General features: G+C 36.9%; 1 protein-coding gene across 4 annotated transcripts in view; it reads right to left on the bottom strand.

Moving 5' to 3' along the window:
- prkcq (protein kinase C, theta) overlaps positions 1–20,252 on the bottom strand; it is a 37,138-nt gene that overhangs the window by 4,587 nt on the left and 12,299 nt on the right. For all 4 annotated transcript variants that reach the window (XR_008604807.1, XM_055020766.1, XM_055020764.1 and 1 more), the window contains 11 exons: positions 7,875–8,074; positions 6,810–6,870; positions 5,661–5,841; positions 5,524–5,555; positions 5,342–5,427; positions 5,128–5,257; positions 3,385–3,494; positions 2,007–2,136; positions 1,766–1,932; positions 1,385–1,558; positions 418–509 (listed from right to left, as the gene is read on the bottom strand). Coding sequence is in view for 3 of the 4 variants with exons in the window: in XM_055020766.1 (XP_054876741.1) it covers positions 418–509; positions 1,385–1,558; positions 1,766–1,932; positions 2,007–2,136; positions 3,385–3,494; positions 5,128–5,257; positions 5,342–5,427; positions 5,524–5,555; positions 5,661–5,841; positions 6,810–6,870; positions 7,875–8,074 (1,363 nt within the window). In the remaining variant the exon portion in view is untranslated. The remainder of the gene's footprint in view (positions 1–417; positions 510–1,384; positions 1,559–1,765; positions 1,933–2,006; positions 2,137–3,384; positions 3,495–5,127; positions 5,258–5,341; positions 5,428–5,523; positions 5,556–5,660; positions 5,842–6,809; positions 6,871–7,874; positions 8,075–20,252) is intronic.

Here is a 20,252-nt window from a genome sequence, read left to right on the forward strand (position 1 = left end):
AATGTTTTATTGCTCTGTAAGTAAGAGAAACGTCTGGCGGTGAATCCGTGCTAATTTAAAATGTTTCCCAACTAAAAAACTTTTTCATGCTGAGAACAGCAGCGAAGCCATCATGAACCATCATGAACTTTTATTATCATTAATGATATCATCAAACTTATAGAACAAAAACTGCTGTTTTAAAATTATATTTGAATTTATTAACTGACAAAGTAATCATCTCAACCGAGTGAGAACCAGAACCGAAACCTCAGTTTGATAAAACTGAAGCTGATTACTTTTCAGCGTTGAAATCCTTTTTGTTTTTATTCAGATCTTAATGTTTGTGGATCTGGAACACTGAACTGTGACTGCAGACATTTTCCAGGGTGTAAATACTTTTCCCAGCTCGGTGGCCGCGGCAGCAGGAAGACCTACGTGGCTCTGTGCAGGTCGAACTTGTGGCAGGTCTGGATGTGGAACATGAGATCTCCTCCGTTCAGATACTCCATCACGAAGAAGAGGTTCTCCTGGAGAAAACCAAAATGGCATCATGAGAAACTGAGTCACATGAAGGAGAAACAGCTGGACTGCATTTCTAATTTGAGGCAGCTGTAAGGAGATAAAACAAAGACTGAGACTTTACTGTATGCAGTTCAACATGACGGGATTATCAGACTTTCAGCTGCTTCCATTCACTACTGCCTGGTTCTGCTTGTTTAAGAATGAATCAGGATTAAGCAGATTTAAATCTGTTCTGTCAAGAACCTTGGGCTGATATTTCCAGTTCAGAACCGGAACCACATCAGAGACCAGATCGTCTCTCTTCATGTCTGACCCTTTTATATTTCAGATCCAAACAAGATGCAAACAACCAGGCACACAAAAAACAGAAAAATACACTGGAACTGCAGGAAACAGAACCTACAATTCAATTCTACATTTAATTGCAACACTTTATTGAGAAATTAAAAGAAAATCATAATCATATCAATTTAAAAAGCAAACCAAAAATTCCGTAATAAATAATCAAAATGCTGGAGCCACAGGAAATGGGAGCAAAGGGAAAAACAAAACAACCGCAAGAGTGAAACTCGCTCCAAGTCCTCCAGACCACCAGGGGGCATCCACCAACACACTGGGACCAGTCGCTCAGCGAGGACTTGGAGGAAGAACTTCATATCTTTTTCAAATCGTTTTTTCAGCTGCATTTTTCCATAGGCGATATGATTTACTCCTGACTCCCCCTGGTGGCCTGGAGGACCTCCACCTTGAGGAGCGAGTTGCAGCTTTTCATACTTCCTGTTGTTTGTGCAGCTCTGACACCTCTAGCTTGTGTTTCCTGTTTGCAGCTGGTTTGCAGCAGTCAGAACCGGCAGCGCCTCGCGCGGTCTGCGGTCATCACCTTGGTCTGGAAGGTGCAGTACAGGTGTGTGAGGAACGGGTTCTCCCAGGCCAGAGACAGAACCCTCCTCTCCACCAGCGTACACTCCACGTCGTCGTCCATCAGCACCACGTCCTTCTTCAGAGCCTTCACTGCGAAAAACTTCCCGCTCCTCTTCAGCTCGGCCAGAAACACCTGGAACCACAGGAAGACGGGTCTGAGGTTCTGCACAACTCTGGACGGGTCCGCCTCCACCTGCTGACCAGGTGACATGTTTCCGTGGAAACAGGCCACCTGCTGACCAGGTGACATGTTTCCGTGGAAACAGGCCTGACCACAAGCCTGGCTGACGTGTCAATGAGTCAAAGTGTGACAGAGCCGCTGAAGCTGGCGGCGCCGCACCTTCCCAAAGCTTCCTTTGCCCAGCATCTTGTGCAGGACGAAGTCGTCGATGGTGAACTTCTGCTGATGGTCCTTCTTTGGGACGGCGTACAGCGGCTCCTCCGGGGCCGCCTCGGGGCCCGGCCTGCTCACCTCGGTCGGCCCCTCCCACAAAACGCCCGTCGGATCTGCCGGCGAACGGAAACCTCCGGTGAGACGTTCGCGAGCGGAGGAGGAGGTGATGACGTCAGCGGCGGCGTACCTTTGCTCGCAGGCGGCGATGTGACGGGCAGAGCCGGTACCAACCCGGACGGCGCGCGCATCACACCCGGCTGGCCCACGCCCACCGGACCTTCTCGACCCGTGACGTCACCGTCTTTAGTACTCCTCGCCTTCAGAGGGAAAATAAAACCCAACAGATCAATAAATTAGACAATCAAAAATTATTTTGTTTTACTTTCAAATTACTGGAAACTAAACGTTGTCATTAAAAACAGAACCGGTATCAGCAAGTGAATAAATATTTCGCTTTGATAGTCAACTGAGCTTGTTAGCTAAATATTTAATTTGTAAACTAAATATTTAGCTACTTCAGAGCTAATCAGTATTTAGCTCTAGAGCTCAGCGTTCAGTTTGGAGCTGAATATTTGGCTCCTAATCAGACAGTTGAGACTGAACCAATAAATAACAGTGAAAAATATGTGAATAACCAAAATTATTGTTGTTAATTATTGACTGTAAATTTACAACACGGAAAAATGTTTGGAGAAAATTTGCAATTTTCATTCATTCAATTTTTTCCCCTCTAGCAGAAATATTGTGGATTGTTACTGTTTGTTCCAAATTAAATAATTGGCAAATAATGAATTTGCTTCACAGAGTAAATCTTAATTCTGAGACGTCGAGGAAAGGATCCGGCCGGCAGAAGAGATTTATTTTACAGCCAAATGAACAGATTTTTATGTATGATGATTACATTTAAAGAAGTGTAAAAATAAACAATTGGGTTTCTGAAGAAACTTTGATCAGCACACAGGATCATGACTCATGAAACCGTTTCTGTTATAAGGAAATCTGACTCATCATGAGACGGTTTTGCAGCCTGTGAGGCGTTCCCTTCCCGTAGGAGTCGGGTCGATTCTGCCGCTTCGGCTGCCATAGAAAATGCAACTGAACATTTTCAGATTAAATGCTGGTCAGAACCTCAAAGTAAAGCAAAAATTGTTACCGGACAACACAGCTGCTGGGTTTGACGGAGTATCAGAAGGAAAATAAAATGACTTTGGAGGAACACATTTCCATCAAAAACAAAATGTCTAGATTAAGTGCATGTGTACAAGAAAACAAGAACAATTTTCCATGGTTAAAACTCGAATATTTCACAGTTCGTCAGAAATATGTGGATAAAAACAGCAGAAGAGCTGAAAGAGGCCAGTGGTGCATTCAGGAATGGTTTAAAACTGGGATCTTTTTCTGGATCCGCTCACATTCTGGAAAATATTAATTTTCTCTAAGCATTTAAGGGTTTTCCTCTTTGAGATGTCAGAATTTATAACATCAGGGAGCTTTAATATTTATGCCTTTATGAAATGATCATCTTGAGAAGGTTTCAACGAGGGAATATCTGCAGACGTCCTGACCTGCTGCTGGCTCTCGATGACGGCCAGAGCTTCAGCCATCAGCTTCTGGTTGACGCCGCAGAGGTTCGCCACCTTCTTCTGGCATTTATGGTGAACATTCATGCTGCACTCTGCACATAAAACAGAAAAATCACATCAATTACAGTTTGATTTTGTTTCATATTACAATCAATCATAATGCTGAAATCTCTGCAAACTAAATTTGTCTTAAAGTGTTAAAATGATGCAGTTTAAATGATGCAGCTGCTGGATCATATTTCTGATGGCAGCATCTCCAGCAGCAGCTGCACATGATGCAACGCCGAGGCATAAATCATGATAATTCCTCCTGCTGCACATGAAATTATCTTTATGGGTTTGGAAAATAAGCCTCTTATGTTACATAAAGCATCTGAAACATCATCTGGTTTGTTGTGGGAAACATTTTATGTTCCTGAATTTCATTCAGTTCATACAACTAATGTCCAATAACTGTTAAAATCTACAGCAGTCGAAGATTCCCAGTCTGAGATACAAACTGGGAACAGTCAAATCGACTGGCCTGCCTACGGAGGAACATCTGTGACAGAATTAACGACAGCTGGTAGTTAATATGGAACAAAGAAATAAAGGAACAGGGATTCAGGCTGGAGCGGATGGTGAAGAAGAGAATGACAAAGTGGAAAATACAGCCGGAGACATTATGGGACAGTTTATATCACAGCTGATTCAGGTTTTAGAATGGCTTAGTCAAAGTCCACCCTGAATCCAGCTGAGAATCAGTGGGAAGATTTGAAAGTTTAGCTGTCCTGATGCTAATCGAAGAGTGGCGGCCATGTTTAGCCGTCTTGATGCTAATCGAAGAGTGGCGGCCATGTTTAGCCGTCTTGATGCTAATCAAAGCGTGGCAGCCATGTTTAGCCGTCTTGATGCTAATCAAAGCGTGGCAGCCATGTTTAGCCGTCTTGATGCTAATCAAAGCGTGGCAGCCATGTTTAGCCGTCTTGATGCTAATCAAAGCGTGGCGGCCATGTTTAGCCGTCTTGATGCTAATTGAAGCGTGGCGGCCATGTTTAGCCGTCTTGATGCTAATCAAAGCGTGGCGGCCATGTTTAGCTGTCCTGATGCTAATCAAAGTGTGGCGGCCATGTGTTTAGCCGTCCTGATGCTAATCGAAGCGTGGCGGCCATGTTTAGCCGTCTTGATGCTAATCAAAGCATGGCGGCCATGTTTAGCCGTCCTGATGCTAATCGAAGCGTGGCGGCCATGTTTAGCCGTCTTGATGCTAATCGAAGCGTGGCGGCCATGTTTAGCCGTCTTGATGCTAATCGAAGCGTGGCGGCCATGTTTAGCCGTCTTGATGCTAATCGAAGCGTGGCGGCCATGTTTAGCCGTCTTGATGCTAATCAAAGCGTGGCGGCCATGTTTAGCTGTCCTGATGCTAATCAAAGTGTGGCGGCCATGTTTAGCCGTCCTGATGCTAATCGAAGAGTGCGGGCCATGTTTAGCCGTCTTGATGCTAATCAAAGCGTGGCGGCCATGTTTAGCCGTCCTGATGCTAATCGAAGCGTGGCGGCCATGTTTAGCCGTCTTGATGCTAATCGAAGTGTGGCGGCCATGTTTAGCCGTCTTGATGCTAATCGAAGCGTGGCGGCCATGTTTAGCCGTCTTGATGCTAATCGAAGTGTGGCGGCCATGTTTAGCCGTCTTGATGCTAATCGAAGTGTGGCGGCCATGGTTAGCCGTGTGCAGGCGGCGTCTCACCCTCACATTTCAGCCCCTGCTTGGCCAGACCCCACAGCAGGGTGCCGCAGTGCTGGCAGAAGGTGGGGCTCTTGTAGTTGTACACCTTGAAGCGGTGCGGCATGTCGATCTTGAAGCGCTCCTTATGGATCTGCAGAGTCAGAATGCAGCTTGACACAAACGGCCAAAAACCAGAACCCGAACAGAACCAGAACCAGAACTGGTATAAACTCACCATAGTCTCCTTGCTGTTCACCGCCGACCCGGTGCATTTGGCGATGACCTTGTCGATACATTTCTTGTGGATGGCAGCGTTGCATTCTGGGAGACACACAGAGACAAGAGGGACAGAGACATGGAGGACACCGCCACAGGATGGCCGTCTCCTGATGCATCATGGGAAACACGGAGACTCACGTCTGCACTGGTAGCCCTGCTTGTTCAGACCCCTGCAGAGCAGAAAGAGCGCCGAGTCAGGAACCGGTTTGGTCTGGGTCGGTCCAGTCGGGTCGAATCGGGTCAGCCAGATTGGGCTGGTTCCGGTCGGTTCTTACCAGACAAACTCTTTGCAGACGGAGCAGAAGGTGGGCTGAGGGAAGAAGGTGGCGCTGAACTCGTGACACTTCACTACGTGAACTTTGGCCTGCTTGATGGCGCCGCGCCGCTGGTGCAGGGTGAACAGGCCGTCTCTGCCGTGCTCCGAGTCCGGGTCGGCGCCGGCCTGACCCGCAGCGTCTGAAACACACCAGCACGCGACCCCGTGACCCTTAGGGTCTAAGCACACCAGCACACGACCCCGTGACCCCTAGGGTCTAAACACACCAGCACATGACCCCGTGACCCCTGGGGTCTAAACACACCAGCACATGACCCCGTGACCCCTGGGGTCTAAACACACCAGCACATGACCCCGTGACCCCTAGGGTCTAAGCACACCAGCACGCGACCCCGTGACCCCTAGGGTCTAAACACACCAGCACGCGACCCCGTGACCCCTAGGGTCTAAACACACCAGCACATGACCCCGTGACCCCTGGGGTCTAAACACACCAGCACATGACCCCGTGACCCCTAGGGTCTAAACACACCAGCACATGACCCCGTGACCCCTAGGGTCTAAACACACCAGCACGCGACCCGTGACCCCTAGGGTCTAAACACACCAGCACGCGACCCCGTGACCCCTAGGGTCTAAACACACCAGCACATGACCCCGTGACCTGTAGAGTCTAAACACACCCTAGGGGTCACCGTTAAATTTTGAGATTAATCTTAGAAATTTTCTGGTTTTATTTTAGAACATTTCTAAGTTTAAAAAGTCAAATATTTCCACCGAAAAATATTTTTAGACAAAAATTTTTCAAGGAAAAGTCAAATATTTCATCTTTTGATTCTGAAATAAATTTTAAAAATTCTGACTTTTTGGGCAGAAATGGACTGTTTTTGTTTTGACCTTCATACGCTGCTGCAGCTGGATTAAACCAGGAAGTGGTTTTGAACTCTAACCTGGATTCTGCTTTTGAAAAGATTAAATATTTTTTCCAGTTTATAAAATAATCAGCAAAATGGATGAATTTCATTCAACAAGAAACGACAATTAGAAGTTTTGCGTCTATGCTTCTGTCTATTAAACATTTACTCTGCTTACTAAATATTGCAGTAGTGAAGATTTCTGCTGGTGGAGTTACTGATGGGACACTCACCGCTCTTCTCCAGGTAGTACCGGGCCTCCATCAGCAGGCGGCCCTGCGGCTTCATCTCCAGCTGAAACACAAAACCAGCACAAATAAAACCTTCCATCTGCAGAACAAACGGCCTGCAGGATTTTATTTAGTTTCTGTTTGTTTGGGAAGGAAACGCTTGGCAGAAAATCTCCGATCTCAGCCGGAGATAAAAACTCATTTAACTTTTGATAAGTAGAAAATGTGTCTGACAATGTGAAGCAAAAAGTTTATATTTCTCTGATTTTTCTTAGTTTCCAGGTTTTATATGACTAAATTATAACTGAAATAAATTCTCCTTTAATTCAACCATTAAATTAATGAAAACCTGAAACTTTATCAGCTCAATTACATCATTTCCTTTTAAATTAATCCTCATTTTGGTCATATTTAGGTCATTGATATTCTTAAAGGGCCGGTTGTAGCAGAGTGCATTGATAACAGTTAAAACCTGTAAAAATTTTCTCTGCATTTATACTTCTTATTAACACATATATTAAATTCTTATAAAAATTCTTCATATGTCAATATGACTGAAATTAAATTTTATTTCCTGATTTGACCTCTTGAAATTGAGCCTCTGTCTCTTTAAGAGCTCCTGGTCTTTCTGAAGCTCCGCCTCCAGGAAGTCATCCCAACATGGCTCCTCTATTAACCCTTTAGTGTTTTTACCTGCGTTGCTCTGAGCAGCAGCTACTAATGAGCTCAGCAGCTGTTTGCTAATTGCTGCTGGCTAGTCTGAAGGAGCTCAATGGAGGAAAAACTGCATCTCGAAGGCGGGGCTAGGCCCATCCAGATGTTTAGCAGCAGAATGGTTGCCATGGAGATTAAAGGAAATCTCCGGTTTGTTTATGATGGAGAACAGAGCATGATGCAATAAGCCCATTTTAGATGTAACCGGCCCTTTAAGGCTCAGTCTCTGCGGCCCTCTGGACATTAAAGACAAACCAGCAGCTTTAATCAATCGATCAAAACATTAATCAACATTCTGAGCATCCTCTGACCAGTCTGGTCCGGTTCGACCCGATGCGGTTCTGCTCCACCCACCCAGATCTCCAGCTTGCCGTTCTCCTTCTTGCAGCGCGTGGCCAGAGAGTCCAGCGCCACGGTGGCCTCGGACCGCAGCTCGGCCGTCCGGTCCTTCACCATGACGTGCATGATGCGGCCGCGGTGGACGTGGGCGTCGAACGTGGAGCTCCACGGCGGGTACATGGTGGGCTTCTTCTGCTTGTACACCTGGCCCTTCTCTGCACACACACACACACACACACACACACACACACACACACACACACACACACACACGCGCACACACACACGCGCGCACGCGCGCACACACACACGCACGCGCGCACGCGCACACACACACACACACAGACCCGCGCACACACACACACACACGCGCACGCACACACACACGCACACGCACGCAAACGCACACACACACGCACACACACACACACACACACACGCGCACACACACACACACACGCGCACGCACACACACACACACACACACACGCACACACACACACGCACACACACACACACACGCACACACACGCACACGCACACCCACACACACACACACACACACACACGCACACACACACGCACACGCGCACACACACACACACGCGCATACACACACACACGCACACGCACATGCACACGTGCACACACACACGCGCACAAACACACACACACATTTTTGTTTGTCCTTTATGTTGTTTGTATTTCCTCTACTTTATGTAAAGCGTTTCTAATTCCCCCGTTGCTGAAAATGTGATATATAAATAAAATTTCCTTCCTTTTTATTAAAAGCTTCCACACAGAGAAACTAACTAGACCTGAAACGATTAATCTGATCAATCAATATCATCTAGTGTAGCCATTGATTAACTGGAGAAAACAAACTCAGAGCCATAATTCAGCTAAAACATTTATACACTTTGAATTCAAGACAAAAAGATTTTAAAAACTGCATCGTTTTCTATCCAGGTATTGATCTGTGAATCCAGAAAAATCAACCTGATTTTTTAATTTATTTTATATTTTTGTTTTGGTTTTATTACTGATCTGAGTTTTTAAAAAACAAATTGATTTTTGTTTACTACAGTTAATGATTAATTAATAGCTAAATTAGTAGATTATTCCAATAATCAATTAATGGTTATTAATTGGACTACAAATCTACATGCTGCATTGAAACTGGGTCAGTTATTGCCAGACTAATTAGCCAAAATGTTTCCAGTAAAACCCGTTAAACTATCAGTTTCCACTGGGCCTGCAGCAGAACGTGGCAGCCGTCTCTGGGCCCGGAACCCGGCCCGTTCTGGTTCTGTGCAGCCAGACAAGCCAGCATGCTGTCAGAGTGACATGCAAACCAGTTCCTGTGTGAACTGCTAAAACAAAAAGGTGACGCTCAGAAAACGCTGACTTCCTGTCGCTTGCCCTCCTGCTGCTTCTGAGTCAGAACCGGTTCCGTCTGAAATGACGGGTTTTCTGTCAACCAGAAAACTCAACGTACCGCCTCAGTTTTACTTCCATATTTATCATCTTCATACATGATTCCTAGTATGGAAACAGCAGATATGACAGAAAGTATGATGAAGGTCAAAAATACTGAGAAACTTTACTGGACCTGGTCAGTGCCAGCGACACCGTTACCGTGACATCACATTAATGATTGGACCTGTTGAGTTCATTACTTTTCTTTGAAAATTAACATAAGTCGGGAAACTGCTTGAAAATGATAAAAAAGTAAGAAAAGGTAAACAAACGTTTCCTACAGAAGGCAGACATTTTTAACTCCGCCCCCGATGACATGTTCAGTCAGCGATCAGCTGATTCTCACATGAAACCAATAAATAACTGCAGTTGGGCTGGAAATGATGACTGAACATGATGTCATTTCCTGTAAACTGACAGGAAATCACAAGATTTCTATTTAGACTCTCAGCAAAAATATTGATGATAGTTATTATGGAGAAACTTTATGGGTCTTTAATGATCAATGGCTGAAAAGTCAGATTTTAATGCCGTTAAATGATTGAAAACAATCATTTCCTCCTGGGACTTGAACTACGCCGTTCTTCTTCTCCGTTCAGTTCCCAAAGTGAAATGAAACCGATGGTCTGCTCTCCGTCAGCGGCAGAAATAAAACGTTTGGCTGCGGTTCCACAGAAACAGGCGAAGCTTCGACTCCAGCTTCACTCAGCACAGTTTCAAGATGGCCGACGCAGCCGGGATGACATCACCCGTGAGCCGCCGACCGAAGCAGAGCACGTTCAAAACTAAGTACACCCCAGTCAGCTGATCAGTCTAAACCAGAGACGCAGAGACTGGAAGGGTCAAAGGTCATCTCCAAACCACCTGGACCCATCATTCTCCAGAGGGGAAAACGTTCCCAGACTCCATTGGAACCAGTTAGCAGGTCAAAGGTCAAGACTCGGGAAGCCTCTTCCCTCTGGAAACAAGATGGCTGCCGGAGTGAGGTGATTCTAGAGTCCAAACCAGGTCACCAAAGAACCGGGACCAAGGTCCTCTATGGCCTAGTCAAAGTTCCTGCAGGCCAAAATGACTCCAGAATGAAATGAAACATTGATAAAGACTTTTCACTGAATCCTGGGTGTACTTACTTTTTATCTTTATCTTTATTTAATAAGTGAACCAGATTGTTATTTTCAAACAAATTTAGAACCTGGATAAAAACAGCAGGAATATTTACTTTAGAGTTCATTTATTTTAGGGTTAATTAACTTTAGGGTGTATTTACTTTAGGATGTATTTACTTTAGGATGTATTTACTTTAGGGAGTATTTACTTTAGGATGTATTTACTTTAGGATGTATTTACTTTAGGATGTATTTACTTTAGGGTGTATTTACTTTAGGATGTATTTACTTTAGGATGTATTTACTTTAGGATGTATTTACTTTAGGATGTATTACTTTAGGGTGTATTACTTTAGATGTATTTACTTTAGGATGTATTTACTTTAGGGTGTATTTACTTTAGGATGTATTTACTTTAGGATGTATTTACTTTAGGGTGTATTTACTTTAGGGTGTATTTACTTTAGGTTATTAACTTTATGATTATTTACTTTAGGGTGTTTTTACTTTAGGATGTATTTACTTTAGGGTGTATTTACTTTAGGATGTATTTACTTTAGGGTGTATTTACTTTAGGGTGTATTTACTTTAGGATGTATTTACTTTAGGATGTATTTACTTTAGGATGTATTTACTTTAGGGTGTATTTACTTTAGGATGTATTTACTTTAGGGTGTATTTACTTTAGGATGTATTTACTTTAGGGTGTTTTTACTTTAGATGTATTTACTTTAGGATGTATTTACTTTAGGGTGTATTTACTTTAGGATGTATTTACTTTAGGGTGTATTTACTTTAGGATGTATTTACTTTAGGATGTATTTACTTTAGGGTGTATTTACTTTAGGATGTATTTACTTTAGGGTGTATTTACTTTAGGATGTATTTACTTTAGGGTGTATTTACTTTAGGTGTATTTACTTTAGGGTGTATTTACTTTAGGATGTATTTACTTTAGGGTGTATTTACTTTAGGATGTATTTACTTTAGGGTGTATTTACTTTAGGATGTATTTACTTTAGGGTGTATTTACTTTAGGGTGTATTTACTTTAGGATGTATTTACTTTAGGATGTATTTACTTTAGGGTGTATTTACTTTAGGGTGTATTTACTTTAGGATGTATTAACTTTAGGGTGTATTAACTTTAGGGTGTATTTACTTTAGGATGTATTTACTTTAGGGTGTATTACTTTAGGGTGTTTTTACTTTAGGATGTATTTACTTTAGGGTGTATTAACTTTAGGTGTATTTACTTTAGGATGTATTTACTTTAGGGTGTTTTACTTTAGGATGTATTTACTTTAGGATGTATTTACTTTAGGGTGTTTTTACTTTAGGATGTATTTACTTTAGGGTATTACTTTAGGGTGTATTTACTTTAGGATGTATTTACTTTAGGATGTATTTACTTTAGGATGTATTTACTTTAGGGTGTATTTACTTTAGGATGTATTTACTTTAGGATGTATTTACTTAGGGTGTTTTTACTTTAGGATGTATTTACTTTAGGTGTATTTACTTTAGGGTGTATTTACTTTAGGATGTATTTACTTTAGGGTGTATTTACTTTAGGGTGTATTTACTTTAGGATGTATTTACTTTAGGGTGTATTTACTTTAGGATGTATTTACTTTAGGGTGTTATTTACTTTAGGATGTATTTACTTAGGGTGTATTTAATTTAGGGTGTATTTACTTTAGGATGTATTTACTTTAGGATGTATTTACTTTAGGGTGTATTTACTTTAGGGTGTATTTACTTTAGGATGTATTTACTTTAGGGTGTATTAACTTTAGGGTGTATTTACTTTAGGATGTATTTACTTTAGGGTGTATTTACTTTAGGGTGTATTTACTTTAGGATGTATTTACTTTAGGGTGTATTAACTTTAGGGTGTATTTACTTTAGGATGTATTTACTTTAGGGTGTTTTACTTTAGGATGTATTTACTTTAGGATGTATTTACTTTAGGGTGTATTTACTTTAGGATGTATTTACTTTAGGGTGTATTTACTTTAGGGTGTATTTACTTTAGGATGTATTTACTTTAGGATGTATTTACTTTAGGATGTATTTACTTTAGGGTGTATTTACTTTAGGATGTATTTACTTTAGCTGTATTTACTTTAGGATGTATTTACTTTAGGATGTATTTACTTTAGGATGTATTTACTTTAGGGTGTATTTACTTTAGGATGTATTTACTTTAGGGTGTATTTACTTTAGGGTGTATTTACTTTAGGGTGTATTTACTTTAGGGTGTATTTACTTTAGGGTGTATTTACTTTAGGATGTATTTACTTTAGGGTGTATTTACTTTAGGATGTATTTACTTTAGGGTGTATTTACTTTAGGATGTATTACTTTAGGGTGTATTTAATTTAGGGTGTATTTACTTTAGGATGTATTTACTTAGGATGTATTTACTTAGGGTGTATTTACTTTAGGGTGTATTTACTTTAGGATATATTAACTTTAGGGTATTAACTTAGGTGTATTTACTTTAGGATGTATTTACTTTAGGGTGTATTTACTTTAGGATGTATTACTTTAGGGTGTATTTACTTTAGGATATATTAACTTTAGGGTGTATTAACTTTAGGGTGTATTTACTTTAGGATGTATTTACTTTAGGGTGTATTTACTTTAGGATGTATTTACTTTAGGTGTATTTACTTTAGGGTGTATTTACTTTAGGGTGTATTTACTTTAGGATATATTAACTTTAGGGTGTATTAACTTTAGGGTGTATTTACTTTAGGATGTATTTACTTTAGGGTGTATTTACTTTAGGGTGTATTAACTTTAGGGTGTATTAACTTTTAGGGTGTATTTACTTTAGGATGTATTTACTTTAGGGTGTATTTACTTTAGGGTGTATTTACTTTAGGATATATTAACTTTAGGGTGTATTAACTTTAGGGTGTATTTACTTTAGGATGTATTTACTTTAGGGTGTATTACTTTAGGATGTATTTACTTTAGGGTGTATTTACTTTAGGATGTATTTACTTTAGGGTGTATTTACTTTAGGGTGTATTTACTTTAGGGTGTATTTACTTTAGGGTGTATTTACTTTAGGGTGTATTTACTTTAGATGTATTTACTTTAGGGTGTATTTACTTTAGGATGTATTTACTTTAGGGTGTATTTACTTTAGGATGTATTTACTTTAGGGTGTATTTAATTTAGGGGTATTTACTTTAGGATGTATTTACTTTAGGATGTATTTACTTTAGGGTGTATTTACTTTAGGGTGTATTTACTTTAGGATATATTAACTTTAGGGTGTATTAACTTTAGGTGTATTTACTTTAGGATGTATTTACTTTAGGGTGTATTTACTTTAGGGTGTTTTACTTTAGGATGTATTTACTTTAGGGTGTATTAACTTTAGGGGGTATTTACTTTAGGATGTATTTACTTTAGGGTGTTTTTACTTTAGGATGTATTTACTTTAGGATGTATTTACTTTAGGGTGTTTTTACTTTAGGATGTATTTACTTTAGGGTGTATTTACTTTAGGGTGTATTACTTTAGGATGTATTTACTTTAGGATGTATTTACTTTAGGATGTATTTTACTTTAGGGTGTATTTACTTTAGGATGTATTTACTTTAGGATGTATTTACTTTAGGTGTTTTTACTTTAGGATGTATTTACTTAGGGGTGTATTTACTTTAGGGTGTATTTACTTTAGGATGTATTTACTTTAGGATGTATTTTACTTTAGGATGTATTTACTTTTAGGGTGTTTTACTTTAGGATGTATTTACTTTAGGGTGTATTTACTTTAGGATGTATTTACTTTAGGGTGTTTTTTACTTTAGGATGTATTTACTTTAGGATGTATTTACTTTAGGGTGTATTTACTTTAGGATGTATTTACTTTAGGGTGTATTTACTTTAGGATGTATTTACTTTAGGATGTATTTACTTTAGGGTGTATTTACTTTAGGATGTATTTACTTTAGGGTGTATTTACTTTAGGATGTATTTACTTTAGGATGTATTTACTTTAGGGTGTATTTACTTTAGGATATATTTACTTTAGGGTGTATTAACTTTAGGATGTATTAACTTTAGGATGTATTTACTTTAGGATGTATTTACTTTAGGGTGTATTTACTTTAGGATGTATTTACTTTAGGATGTATTTACTTTAGGGTGTATTTACTTTAGGATGTATTTACTTTAGGGTGTATTTACTTTAGGGTGTATTTACTTTAGGATGTATTTACTTTAGGGTGTATTAACTTTAGGGTGTATTTACTTTAGGATGTATTTACTTTAGGGTGTATTTACTTTAGGTGTTTTTACTTTAGATGTATTTACTTTAGGGTGTATTAACTTTAGGGTGTATTTACTTTAGGGTGTATTTACTTTAGGATGTATTTACTTTAGGATGTATTTACTTTAGGGTGTATTAACTTTAGGATGTATTTACTTTAGGATGTATTTACTTTAGGGTGTATTTACTTTAGGATGTATTTACTTTAGGGTGTATTAACTTTAGGGTGTATTTACTTTAGGGTATTTACTTTAGGATGTATTTACTTTAGGGTGTATTTACTTTAGGATGTATTAACTTTAGGATGTATTTACTCTAGGATGTATTTTCTTTAGGGTATTTACTTTAGGATGTATTTACTTTAGGATGTATTTACTTTAGGGTGTATTAACTTTAGGATGTATTTACTTTAGGATGCATTTACTCTAGGATGTATTTTCTTTAGGGTGTATTTACTTTAGGATGTATTAACTTTAGGGTGTATTAACTTTAGGATGTATTTACTTTAGGATGTATTTACTTTAGGGTGTATTAACTTTAGGATGTATTTACTTTAGGGTGTTTTTACTTTAGGATGTATTTACTTTAGGGTGTATTTACTTTAGGATGTATTTACTTTAGGATGTATTTACTTTAGGATGTATTTACTTTAGGATGTATTTACTTTAGGGTGTATTTACTTTAGGATGTATTTACTTTAGGATGTATTTACTTTAGGATGTATTTACTTTAGGATGTATTTACTTTAGGGTGTATTTACTTTAGGGTGTATTAACTTTAGGATGTATTTACTTTAGGATGTATTTACTTTAGGGTGTATTTACTTTAGGGTGTATTTACTTTAGGATGTATTTACTTTAGGATGTATTTACTTTAGGATGTATTTACTTTAGGGTGTATTAACTTCAGGATGTATTTACTTTAGGATGTATTAACTTTAGGGTGTATTTACTTTAGGATGTATTTACTTTAGGATGTATTTACTTTAGGGAGTATTAACTTTAGGGTGTATTTACTTTAGGATGTATTTACTTTAGGGTGTATTTACTTTAGGATGTATTTACTTTAGGATGTATTTACTTTAGGGTGTATTTACTTTAGGGTGTATTAACTTTAGGGTGTATTAACTTTAGGGTGTATTTACTTTAGGATGTATTTACTTTAGGGTGTATTTACTTTAGGATGTATTTACTTTAGGATGTATTTACTTTAGGGTGTATTAATTTTAGGGTGTATTTACTTTAGGATGTATTAACTTTAGGTGTATTTACTTTAGGATGTATTTACTTTAGGATGTATTTACTTTAGGGTGTATTTACTTTAGGATGTATTTACTTTAGGATGTATTTACTTTAGGGTGTATTTACTTTAGGATGTATTTACTTTAGGGTGTATTTACTTTAGGGTGTATTTACTTTAGGATGTATTTACTTTAGGATGTATTTACTTTAGGATGTATTTACTTTAGGGTGTATTTACTTTAGGATGTATTTACTTTAGGGTGTATTTACTTTAGGATGTATTTACTTTAGGGTGTTTTTACTTTAGGATGTATTTACTTTAGGATGTATTTACTTTAGGGTGTATTTACTTTAGGATGTATTTACTTTAGGGTGTATTTACTTTAGGATGTATTTACTTTAGGATGTATTTACTTTAGGGTGTATTTACTTTAGGATGTATTACTTTAGGTGTATTTACTTTAGGATGTATTTACTTTAGGGAGTATTTACTTTAGGGTGTATTTACTTTAGGATGTATTTACTTTAGGATGTATTTACTTTAGGGTGTATTTACTTTAGGGTGTATTTACTTTAGGATGTATTTACTTTAGGGTGTATTAACTTTAGGGTGTATTTACTTTAGGATGTATTTACTTTAGGGTGTATTTACTTTAGGGTGTTTTACTTTAGGATGTATTTACTTTAGGGTGTATTAACTTTAGTGTATTTACTTTAGGGTGTATTAACTTTAGGATGTATTTACTTAGGATGTATTTACTTTAGTGTATTAACTTTAGGATGTATTTACTTTAGGATGTATTTACTTTAGGGTGTTTTTACTTTAGGATGTATTTACTTTAGGGTGTATTAACTTTAGGGTGTATTTACTTTAGGGTGTATTAACTTTAGGATGTATTTACTTTAGGATGTATTTACTTTAGGGTGTATTTACTTTAGGATGTATTTACTTTAGGGTGTATTAACTTTAGGGTGTATTTACTTTAGGTGTATTTACTTTAGGATGTATTTACTTTAGGGTGTATTTACTTTAGGATGTATTAACTTTAGGATGTATTTACTCTAGGATGTATTTTCTTTAGGGTGTATTTACTTTAGGATGTATTTACTTTAGGATGTATTTACTTTAGGGTGTATTTACTTTAGGGTGTATTAACTTTAGGATGTATTTACTTTAGGATGTATTTACTTTAGGATGTATTTACTTTAGGGTGTATTTACTTTAGGGAGTATTAACTTTAGGGTGTATTTACTTTAGGATGTATTTACTTTAGGATGTATTTACTTTAGGGTGTATTAACTTTAGGATGTATTTACTTTAGGGTGTATTTACTTTAGGATGTATTTACTTTAGGGTGTATTTACTTTAGGATGTATTTACTTTAGGATGTATTTACTTTAGGATGTATTTACTTTAGGATGTATTTACTTTAGGGTGTATTTACTTTAGGATGTATTTACTTTAGGATGTATTTACTTTAGGATGTATTTACTTTAGGATGTATTTACTTTAGGGTGTATTTACTTTAGGGTGTATTAACTTTAGGATGTATTTACTTTAGGATGTATTTACTTTAGGGTGTATTTACTTTAGGGTGTATTTACTTTAGGATGTATTAACTTTAGGGTGTATTTACTTTAGGATGTATTTACTTTAGGATGTATTTACTTTAGGGTGTATTTACTTTAGGGTGTATTAACTTTAGGATGTATTTACTTTAGGGTGTATTTACTTTAGGATGTATTAACTTTAGGATATATTAACTTTAGGATATATTAACTTTAGGGTGTATTTACTTTAGGATGTATTAACTTTAGGGTATTTACTTTAGGATGTATTTACTTTAGGATGTATTTACTTTAGGGTGTATTAACTTTAGGGTGTATTTACTTTAGGATGTATTAACTTTAGGGTGTATTTACTTTAGGATGTATTTACTTTAGGATGTATTTACTTTAGGGTGTATTTACTTTAGGGTGTATTAACTTTAGGGTGTATTAACTTTAGGGTGTATTTACTTTAGGATGTATTTACTTTAGGGTGTATTTACTTTAGGATGTATTTACTTTAGGATGTATTTACTTTAGGGTGTATTAACTTTAGGGTGTATTTACTTTAGGATGTATTAACTTTAGGGTGTATTTACTTTAGGATGTATTTACTTTAGGATGTATTTACTTTAGGGTGTATTTACTTTAGGATGTATTTACTTTAGGATGTATTTACTTTAGGGTGTATTTACTTTAGGGTGTATTAACTTTAGGGTGTATTTACTTTAGGGTGTATTTACTTTAGGATGTATTAACTTTAGGGTGTATTAACTTTAGGATGTATTTACTTTAGGGTGTATTTACTTTAGGATATATTAACTTTAGGATGTATTAACTTTAGGATATATTAACTTTAGGATGTATTAACTTTAGGATATATTAACTTTAGGATATATTAACTTTAGGATATATTAACTTTAGGGTGTATTTACTTTAGGGTGTATTAACTTTAGGATGTATTTACTTTAGGATGTATTAACTTTAGGGTGTATTTACTTTAGGGTGTATTTACTTTAGGATATATTAACTTTAGGATATATTAACTTTAGGATATATTAACTTTAGGATATATTAACTTTAGGGTGTATTTACTTTAGGGTGTATTAAGTTTAGGATGTATTTACTTTAGGGTGTATTTACTTTAGGATATATTAACTTTAGGATATATTAACTTTAGGATATATTAACTTTAGGATGTATTTACTTTAGGGTGTATTAACTTTAGGGTGTATTTACTTTAGGATGTATTAACTTTAGGATGTATTAACTTTAGGGTGTATTTACTTTAGGGTGTATTAACTTTAGGATGTATTTACTTTAGGATGTATTTACTTTAGGATGTATTAACTTTAGGATGTATTTACTTTAGGATGTATTAACTTTAGGATGTATTTACTTTAGGGTGGATTAACTTTAGGATGTATTTACTTTAGGATGTATTAACTTTAGGATGTATTTACTTTAGGATGTATTAACTTTAGGATGTATTAACTTTAGGGTGTATTTACTTTAGGGTATTTACTTTAGGATGTATTTACTTTAGGGTGTATTAACTTTAGGGTGTATTTACTTTAGGGTGTATTAACTTTAGGATGTATTTACTTTAGGATGTATTTACTTTAGGATGTATTAACTTTAGGATGTATTTACTTTAGGATGTATTAACTTTAGGATGTATTTACTTTAGGATGTATTTACTTTAGGATGTATTTACTTTAGGATGTATTTACTTTAGGGTGTATTAACTTTAGGATGTATTTACTTTAGGGTGTATTTACTTTAGGGAGTATTAACTTTAGGGTGTATTTACTTTAGGATGTATTTACTTTAGGATGTATTTACTTTAGGATGTATTTACTTTAGGATGTATTTACTTTAGGATGTATTTACTTTAGGATGTATTTACTTTAGGATGTATTTACTTTAGGATGTATTTACTTTAGGATGTATTAACTTTAGGATGTATTAACTTTAGGGTGTATTTACTTTAGGGTATTAACTTTAGGATGTATTTACTTTAGGATGTATTTACTTTAGGATGTATTAACTTTAGGATGTATTTACTTTAGGATGTATTAACTTTAGGATGTATTTACTTTAGGGTGTATTAACTTTAGGATGTATTTACTTTAGGATGTAGTAACTTTAGGATGTATTTACTTTAGGATGTATTAACTTTAGGATGTATTTACTTTAGGATGTATTAACTTTAGGATGTATTTACTTTAGGATGTATTAACTTTAGGATGTATTTACTTTAGGATGTATTAACTTTAGGATGTATTTACTTTAGGATGTATTAACTTTAGGGTGTTTTTACTTTAGGATGTATTTACTTTATGTTTACTTTAGGGTGTATTTACTTTAGGGTGTATTAACTTTAGGATGTATTTACTTTAGGATGTATTTACTTTAGGGTGTATTTACTTTAGGGTGTATTAACTTTAGGATGTATTTACTTTAGGATGTATTTACTTTAGGATGTATTAACTTTAGGATGTATTTACTTTAGGATGTATTTACTTTAGGATGTATTTACTTTAGGATGTATTTACTTTAGGATGTATTTACTTTAGGGTGTATTTACTTTAGGGTGTATTAACTTTAGGATGTATTTACTTTAGGATGTATTTACTTTAGGGTGTATTTACTTTAGGGTGTATTTACTCTAGGATATATTAACTTTAGGATATATTAACTTTAGGGTGTATTAACTTTAGGAT

Source organism: Poeciliopsis prolifica, unplaced genomic scaffold (assembly GCF_027474105.1).
Source record: "Poeciliopsis prolifica strain line A6 unplaced genomic scaffold, Auburn_PproV2 SCAFFOLD070, whole genome shotgun sequence".
NCBI lineage: Eukaryota > Metazoa > Chordata > Actinopteri > Cyprinodontiformes > Poeciliidae > Poeciliopsis > Poeciliopsis prolifica.